General features: G+C 47.1%; 1 protein-coding gene across 1 annotated transcript in view; it reads right to left on the bottom strand.

Moving 5' to 3' along the window:
* The window catches only part of scarf1 (scavenger receptor class F, member 1), a 15,550-nt gene that overhangs the window by 993 nt on the left and 4,557 nt on the right, over positions 1-10,000 (bottom strand). Inside the window, 8 exon segments of the mRNA XM_061216578.1 lie at positions 1-203; positions 401-532; positions 3,786-3,910; positions 4,175-4,283; positions 5,985-6,088; positions 7,898-8,026; positions 9,090-9,308; positions 9,985-10,000. The exon segment at positions 1-203 is cut by the window's left edge and continues 993 nt beyond it; the exon segment at positions 9,985-10,000 is cut by the window's right edge and continues 516 nt beyond it. Of these exon segments, the coding sequence (XP_061072562.1) occupies positions 1-203; positions 401-532; positions 3,786-3,910; positions 4,175-4,283; positions 5,985-6,088; positions 7,898-8,026; positions 9,090-9,308; positions 9,985-10,000 (1,037 nt within the window).

Below are 10,000 nucleotides of genomic sequence, written 5' to 3'. Positions count from 1 at the left end.
CTCCTGGGAGCCGCGGCGCTCCTTGGCGGTGAACTTGGTGCCCTCGGCGAAGGACACAGAGGGCCGCTTGGCCTTGGCCATGCTGGAGGTGCGCGGGATGGCGAAGGGGGACGCGTCCTCCCCGCTGAAGGCCGGCGGCTCCAGGAACATGTTGCACTTGGAGCCGATCTCCTGGAAATCTCCTCCTGCCTGCGCAGGTATATCTGCCCAAGGAGAGGACAGGCTAGTGCTCCTGAACCATGCACACACACACACACACACACACATACATACACGCACACACACATACACGCACGCACGCACACACACACACATATACACACACACATACATGCACACACACACACACACACACACACATACATACACACACACACACACACACACACATACACCTCACCTTCCCTGGGGGGCACACAGTACACCACCTCCCCCTCATCGCTGTCGAAGGAGGAGTTTTCAGTCACCCAGCCTGAGGACGGGGGCTCGATGAAGCTGTGGTTGAAGGTGACCTCCGGGTCGTGGTGAGACACTGTGGGAGCAGAGCTACTGAGAGCACAACCACAACCAGAGCCACAACCACACACAGCACCACAACCACACTCAGCACCACACCCAGAGCCACACACAGCACCACACACAGCACCACAACCACAACCAGAGCCACAACCACACACAGCACCACAACCACACTCAGCACCACACCCAGAGCCACACACAGCACCACACACAGCACCACAACCACAACCAGAGCCACAACCACACACAGCACCACAACCACACTCAGCACCACACCCAGAGCCACACACAGCACCACACACAGCACCACAACCACAACCAGAGCCACAACCACACACAGCACCACAACCACACTCAGCACCACACCCAGAGCCACACCCAGCACCACACACAGCACCACAACCACAACCAGAGCCACAACCACACACAGCACCACACCCAGCACCACACACAGCACCACACCCAGAGCCACACCCAGCACCACACCCAGCACCACAACCACAACCAGAGCCACAACCACACACAGCACCACACACAGCACCACAACCACACACAGCACCACACACAGCACCACACACAGCACCACAACCACACCCAGCACCACACCCAGCACCACAACCACACCCAGCACCACACACAGCACCACAACCACACCCAGCACCACACACAGCACCACAACCACACCCAGCACCACACACAGCACCACAACCACACCCAGCACCACACACAGCACCACAACCACACCCAGCACCACACCAAAAACCCTACTGTGCTTCAGAAAGAGCACTTGATTTTTGTAAAAATGTGTCTCAAGACACAAAAAAGGGTACCTTCAATAAAATTGCCCCTCCAAAAGATGGGCCCGATCGAATCTATGTCATGGTGCATTTTTAAAGTGTACTTAAGAGTGCAGGGTCCCTTATTTTGCAGCACAGTGTCTCTGGTAGTGCTATACTGATCTGTGTTATAGAGTATCTCTAGCAGCGCTATACTGATCTGTGTGTTATAGAATGTCTCTAGCAGTGCTATACTGATCTGGGTGTTATAGAGTGTCTCTGGCAGTGCCTGATCTGTGTGTTATAGAGTGTCTCTGGCAGTGCTATACTGATCTGTGTGTTATAGAATGTTTCTAGAAGTGCTATACTGATCTGTGTGTTATAGAATGTCTCTGGCAGTGCTATACTGATCTGTGTTATAGAGTGTCTCTGGCAGTGTCTGATCTGTGTGTTATAGAATGTTTCTAGAAGTGCTATACTGATCTGTGTGTTATAGAATGTCTCTAGCAGTGCAATACTGATCTGGGTGTTATAGAGTGTCTCTGGCAGTGCCTGATCTGTGTGTTATAGAGTGTCTCTGGCAGTGCTATACTGATCTGTGTGTTATAGAATGTCTCTAGCAGTGCAATACTGATCTGGGTGTTATAGAGTGTCTCTGGCAGTGCCTGATCTGTGTGTTATAGAGTGTCTCTGGCAGTGCTATACTGATCTGTGTGTTATAGAATGTCTCTAGCAGTGCTATACTGATCTGGGTGTTATAGAGTGTCTCTGGCAGTGCCTGATCTGTGTGTTATAGAGTGTCTCTGGCAGTGCTATACTGATCTGTGTGTTATAGAATGTTTCTAGAAGTGCTATACTGATCTATGTGTTACAAATAATGTCTGGCATTGTTATACTGATCTGTGTGTTATAGAGTGTCTCTGGCAGTGCTATACTGATTTGTGTGTTATAGAGTGTCTCTGGCAGTGCCTGATCTGTGTGTTATAGAGTGTCTCTGGCAGTGCCTGATCTGTGTGTTATAGAGTGTCTCTGGCAGTGCTATACTGATCTGTGTGTTATAGAGTGTCTCTGGCAGTATCTGATCTGCGTGTATACTTCTTCAAAGAATACCAAAATATTTGTCAGGAATTACCTACCCTTTTGAAAACCATGCTGGCTATCCCTTAGAATGTTATTATTTTCAAGAAATAATTCCTTTTTGTCTGGAATCATAGATTCCAGTATTTTACATGTGATGCAAGTTAGACTGACAGGCCTGTAGTTTAAAAATGATCTCATTTAACTCTTAAGAGTGTGCTTGGGAATAAGCCAATGGGGCCTGCTGCCTTCTTTGTCTTTAGTTTATGCAATCTATCTAGTACTTCCAGGACCAGACATTCCGAGCACGGAATATGCCTTCTGGCCGGTTATTAACATCCTCCATGGAAAAACTCTCAACGAAGTAGCCATTTAAGCCATCAGCAATATCTCGATTTTTATACAGCAGTACTCCTTCGTTATTCTTAATGTACTTAAACTCCTCTTTAACTTCACTTTAACTTTCCTAATACAGTAGTGAAAGAAATGCTTAGGATTACATTTAGCAACTTGTCAAATTTGCCTTACCAATAGCTTTTTGACTAACCTTAGTTCATTTTTAACTTTTGCATATTACAATTTTCTGCTTTATTACTTTCAGTACTGTCCCACTCAGGGAGCACTTTATTAGGTATCAATTTGACCTATGTTTTTAGACTTATAGTCTTGTGCTGCTGTAGCCTATCCACTTACAGGTTTGACACACTGAGGTTTGACACATTGTGTGTTCAGAGATGCTCTTCTGCATACCTCTGTTGTAATGAGTGGTTATTTGCGTTACGATCACCTTTTGTCCACTACTGTCAGTTTCAACCAGTCTGGCCCTTCTCCTTGGATGTCTCTCATTAACAACATGGTTCTGCAGAACTGGTGCTCACTGAATTTTTTTTGTTTTTTGTACCATTCTTTGCAAACTCTAGAGACTAGTGTGCGTGAAAATCCCAGGAGATCAGCGGTGGTCTGAACACCATTAAACATCTGTCTCAGCTGGAGGATCCGCTGGATTCCCCGCTGGATTCCCTGGATCCGCTGGATCCGCCGGATTCCCCACTCAGTTTAATCGGCGAAAGGGCCATGTATGATGTATTTCCTGTGCTCTGACAGTTTCGCCCATAGATATAGATATATAATATAATACATAATAAGCATGATTATTATTAATTATAATAATATAATATATAATTACATAATGTTATATAATAAGGTCACAAGGTGAAAATGCTGGTTGCAAAGCATTGTGGTTTGCATCCATGTTTCCAGTGACCACGGTTTTTCACTAGATTTGATGGTGCGTTGTGACTAAAAATGTTTAACTCGGACACTAGATGGCTGTCGGCCAATCTAGTTTACCATTTAGTGAATAGTGAGCCACTTCAGACACAGCCATAGAGAGTCTCTGGCAGTGGGCCTTACCTGTGACGCGAGGCAGGCCAGATGAGCCCAGGGTCAGGCAGGGCATGGCAGATCTCACGTTGGCCAGGACATTATAAACATGGTGCTTCATCCGCACAGCAGGGCCACCGTCCCCTACTGCCACCCTGTGGAGGCCAAGAGTACTGCGTCAGACCGCCCCCACTGATGCTGAGCTCAGTGGCTGCAGATATGATGTTAATATTTAATCAGCTGCACACAGATTTGGGGGAGGGAACACGCTCATACTTGTGAGGCTGGGGGGAACACGCACATACGTGTGAGGCTGGGGGGAACACGCACATACGTGTGAGGTTGGTGGGAACACGCTCATACTTGTGAGGCTGGGGGGAACACGCACATACGTGTGCAGTTGGGAGGACGAGGTGTACCTGTCCTTGCCCTCAGCTGGTCCCCCTCCACAACAGCAGCAGCAGATCAAAATCAGCAGCACCAGGATCAGCGGTACAAGCAGACCTGTGATCAGAGCCTCCCGGCCCCCTGTAACACACACACACACACACACACACACACACGCACGCACACACACACACACACACACACACACACAGACACACCCACACACACACACACACACGCACACGCACGTACACACACACACACCCACACACACACACGCACACACACACACAGACACACACACAGACACACACAGACACACACACGCACACAGACACACATACACACATACACACACTCACACACACACACACACACACACACACAGACACACCCACACACACACACACACACACACACACACACACACACACACGCACACAGACACACACACACACACACACACACACACATACACACACATACACACACACACACACACACAGACAAACACAGACACACACACACACACACACAAATATAACGAACATTAGGGATACCAAAGTTAACTGTATGGAAGAAATCATTAAGAGGAAAGCATTGCTGAGGTCAGCAAATTGAAAGGGGCTGGTAGGCCAAGGAATACCTCTATAAATGATGACAAAGAATTGTCACTAAAATGAAGAAAGACCCCAAAACACCTTTCCAACCGCAAGATTCTTCAGTAGGGAGGTGTGGATGTGTCAGTGGCTATTCTCTGCAGAACACATCACAAACAGATCTATAGAGGCTACACTGCAAGATTCAACCCACTAGTTAGCCACAAAAACAGGGTGGCCAGGTTAGAGCTTGCTAATAATTGCCTAAAAGAGTTTGGGACAGATGAGACCAAGATTCACTTGTATCAAAGTGATGGCAAGAGCAATATGTGTTGACCAAAAGGGACTGGTAAAGATCCAAAGCAACCCCCTAATCAGTTAAACATGGTGATTGGGGTACCAATTTAAAGCAAATGCCTCCAAACTCCTTGAACAGCCCTGAATTCAACAGCAGTGATCTCAAACATACTGCTCAAGCATCAAAGGAGTATCTAAAAAATCATTTGTGCACCCTCCATTTGCAAAGATAAGACTAAGGAGTAATATTGTATAGTGTAGTGTGAACATACTGTGGAGGATTGTCCACCATTCCTCCTTAAAGAATCTGAGCATACTGGGAACAGAGGAGCAGGTGATGGGTGGAGCAGGTGAGGGGTAGAGTAGGTGATGGGTAGAGCTAGTGGAGCAGGTGAGGGGTAGAGTAGGTGATGGGTAGAGTAGGTGATGGGTAGAGCTAGTGGAGCAGGTGAGGGGTAGAGCAGCAGGTGATGGGTAGAGCAGGTGAGGGGTAGTGGAGCAGGTGAGGGGTAGTGGAGCAGGTGAGGGGTAGAGGTAGTAGAGCAGGTGATGGGTAGAGCAGGTGAGGGGTAGAGCAGGTGATGGGTAGAGTAGGTGATGGGTAGAGCAGGTGATGGGTAGAGCAGGTGATGGGTAGAGTAGGTGATGGGTAGAGGTAGTAGAGCAGGTGAGGGGTGGGGCAACATAAGAGGGACAGGGCAGAAGCTGAGGGGTAGAGCAGGTGAGGGGTAGAGGAGCAGGTGAGGGGTAGAGGTAGAGGAGCAGGTGATGGGTAGAGCAGGTGAGGGGTGGGGCAATAGAAGAGGGATAGGGCAGAAGGGGAGGGGTAGAGGAGCAGGTGATGGGTAGTAGAGCGGGTGATGGGTAGAGGTAGTGCAGCAGGTGATGGGTGGGGCAACATAAGAGGGAGAGGGCAGAAGGTGAGGGGAAGGGGAGTAGGACATACCATAGTTACACACTCCACTGGCATGATGGCATCCATGTTCTCCGCAGTCACACGACAAGGAGCAGTTCTGACCAAACGTGTGTTCCGGACACGTGCTGTTACAGCTTGACATGGAGATAAGAACCAACCAGAGTCACACACCTGAGCTCAATAACCAATCATACTCACACACCTGAACTCAGTAACCAATCATACACACACACCTGAACTCAGTAACCAATCAGTCGCACATCGGGAGTTCAATAACCAATCAGTCACACACCTGGAGAGCAACATTATCCAGGAGTCACAGATACAGTCCCCTCCAAATGTATTGGAACCCCAGGTCAATTCTAGCTTTTGCTATATACTGAAGACAACTGAATTTGAGGTCAAAAGATGAAATGAAGACCAGAGAGCTGTCTTTTGGAGAAAAGCAAGCCATTTTAAAGCTTAGAAAAGAGGGGAGATTGCAGAAGAGCCATTGCACAAACATTGGGGATAGCTTGTATGACAACTTGGGCGGCCTGTAGTGTAGTGGTTAAGGTACATGACTGGGACCTGCAAGGGTACTGGCTTGATCCCCGGTGTAGCCGCAATAAGATCTGCACTGCCGTTGGGCCCTTGAGCAAGGCCCTTAACCCTGCATTGCTCCAGGGGAGGATTGTCTCCTGCTTAGTCTAATCAACTGTACATCGCTCTGGATAAGAGCGTCTGCCAAATGCCATTAATGGAATGTAATGGAATGTCTTGAAAAAAAAAGAAACCACTGGAGTATTGAGCAACAGAAAACAACAGCAGTTGATGACAGAAAAATTGTGAGAGCTGTGAAGCAAAACCCCGAAACACCAATCAGTGATATTCAGAAACAATCTCTACAGGGCAGGGGTGAAGGTATCTCAATCAGCCATTTGAAGAAGACGATAACATGCAAACTACTAATCGGTAGTAAGAATTGGAAAGTGAGATTACAATTTGCAAAGAATTAACAGCAATGAGCCACAAAGGTTCTGGAACAAAGTTTTATGGACTGAAGAGACCAAGATTAACCTCTACCAAAGTGATGGAAAGGCCAAAGTGGGGAGAAAGAAGGGATCTGCTCATGATCCAAAACATACAAGCTCATCTGTGAAGCACGGTGGAGGAAGTGTCATGGCTTGGGCTTGCATGGCTGCTTCTGGAGTGAGCTCACTAATCTTTATTGATGATGTAACTCATGATGGTAGCAGCAGGATTAATTCAGAAGTCTACAAAAACATTCGGTCGACCAATTTATGGAGAAATGCATCCAAACTAATTGGGAGGACCTTCATCATGCAGCAAGACAATGACCCAAAGCACACTGCCAACACAACAAAAGACTTCATTAGGGAGAAAATGTGGAAGGTTTTAGACTGGCCAAGTCAATCACCAGACCTTAACCCAATTGAGCATTCATTTGACCTCCTGAAGAGGAGATTAAAGGACAAACCCCCCAAAACAAACAACTGAAAGAGGCTGCAGTAAAAGCTTTTACACAAAAGAAGAATGCAACAGTTTGGTGATGTCAGTGGGTTGCATGCTGGATGCAGGTATTGCAAGCAAGGGATACGCTACCAAATATGTTTTATTTACTTTCATTTACTTAAAAACTCTGTGTTCCAATATGTTTGCTCACCTAAAAATGGGTGGTCTGATACCAAAAGTGCTATGTTCTAAGTGGTTTAACATATCTAGGTGTAAATACGTAGGTGTAAATAAAAGCTGAAATTCTGAACCCGTGTCTCTGTTCATCTTTTTAACTCAACTCCAAATGTATTCAGTATATTGCAAAAACAAAAGAATTGGCCTTACCGGTCCAATACTTTTTGAGGGGACTGTATGTTCAATATTCCTGTTTCACCTGTCCTAATCTGCATTCTCATACCATCTCACCTGTCCTATGACTCACTCACCTTTCTCCCTCAAACCCAGGCTGGCACACACAGCTTCCTGTCACATGATCGCAGTCTCCGCGAATGCAGGTAGGGCACTGGAACTGGCAGCGGTCCCCAAACGTCCCGTTTAGGCAGCGCTCATCACACCTGTGGACAGATGAGGCAAAGTTAATTATCAGAGCAGCAAACTCGGGTGCACATACTATAGTAGAGGAGACCGGGGACAATTGTAACATATTTTGCTCCAGCATGTATAACTCAATGAGTGTTTATGCGAGAGCTCTCAAACATTGATATAAGCAACCCACATGTGTCTGCTACAAATACTAGCCATTCTAGACAATCTACAGTATCACTGAATGCCTGAGTTAATGTCAAATACAAAAAGTACTAGATGGGGATGGATGTAACTGGAACAGAAAATGTCCTTAAATCAGACCCACATAATTATATTTACTTACTTACTATTAACTTGTGCATCGGCCTAAAGTAAATTGTTTTCTATAAAACATGAAAGGTAGACTTTTATTCTTAAACATGAAATACATTTTGCTTTTTAGTCTTTAAATATAAAACTTCAAAACGGCTTCATTTCTCATTTTCTTCATTTCCAAAACAATATACTGTACCAGCGTGTTTGTTTGTGTGTGTGCACAGGTCAGCTGCCTGCCCATGTAGTGCTCTAGTGTGTCTACTGGGACACCCCTGACTGTTTTCCTCCACCATTGCTGTGGCAATGCCAAAAACAACGAGTTTCAATCAGACCATCCCCAACCCAGGCAGCCATTATATAGCTAGCTATTTTTGCATGTGTGTTAGAAGCGAGCATGAATTTGAAGCATCACATTCAACTTGAGAAATTGTTTATTACTGCCACAGAAGTTTTTTGTACCTCAAATTCCTTTGGCTTAAAACACCAAATATTAAATATAGAGTCATCAAACTTCTCATGTGAGCTCAAGGGGAATATGGCTCTGGACAGAAGTGATCACATGACCACAACTCATCCCTTGTTAGTCAAATTGATGGTGTTACAACTAACCTATCGTTTAAACCATCCCCGGTCTCCCTTGCACTGCCTACATCTCTGTCAGATTGTGTAGTTACATTTTTGGACCACTGGAGGGCATAGTCGAGAGTAAGACAGCAGAACAGCACTTTTGGGACGGTACAGGAAGAATTGACAGGACGGCATCAGTGCCGCACACACCTTGGACCGGTCCAGCCGGGGTCACAGTGAGAGCAGGTTCCTGTCTCCGGTGCACAGGGCTCTCCAGCCCGGCAGTGAGGGCAGGGCTCCTGGCAGAGGTGTCCATAGTAACCCGGTGGGCAGGGCTGGTCACAGCGCGTGCCGTTCCAGCCGGGATCACAGGCAGCACAGTACCCATCCACCACAGAGCAGGGCTGCCCCTCTCTACAGCGCCCACACCTGGAGAGACAGAGAACTGCACCTTCAGAGAACAGCTCACTCACTCACCCACACACACTCACACACTCACTCACTCACTCACTCACTCACTCACACACACACACACACACACACACACACACACACACACACACTCACTCACTCACTCACTCACTCACACACACACACACACACACACACACACACACACACACTCACTCACTCACTCACTCACTCACTCACTCACACACACACACACACACACACTCACTCACTCACTCACTCACACACTCACACACTCACTCACTCACTCACTCACTCACTCACTCACACACACACACACACACTCATTCACTCACACACTCACACACTCACTCACTCACTCACTCACTCACACACTCACACACTCACTCACACACTTACTCACTCACTCACTCACTCACTCACTCACTCACTCACTCACACACACACACACTCATTCACTCACACACTCACACACTCACACACTCACTCACTCACTCATTCACTCTCTCACTCACTCTCTCCCTCCCTCCCTCTCTCCCTCTCTCTCTCTCTCCCTCTCTCTCTCTCACACACTCATACACTCTCCCTCCCTCCCTCTCACTCACTCTCTCCCTCTCACTCCCTCTCTCTCTCTCACACACTCACACACTCTCTCTCCCTCCCTCTCACTCACTCCTCCTGGCAGCCGT

Source organism: Conger conger, chromosome 13 (assembly GCF_963514075.1).
Source record: "Conger conger chromosome 13, fConCon1.1, whole genome shotgun sequence".
Lineage (NCBI taxonomy): Eukaryota > Metazoa > Chordata > Actinopteri > Anguilliformes > Congridae > Conger > Conger conger.
This window is presented reverse-complemented; position numbering and strand designations above follow the sequence as displayed.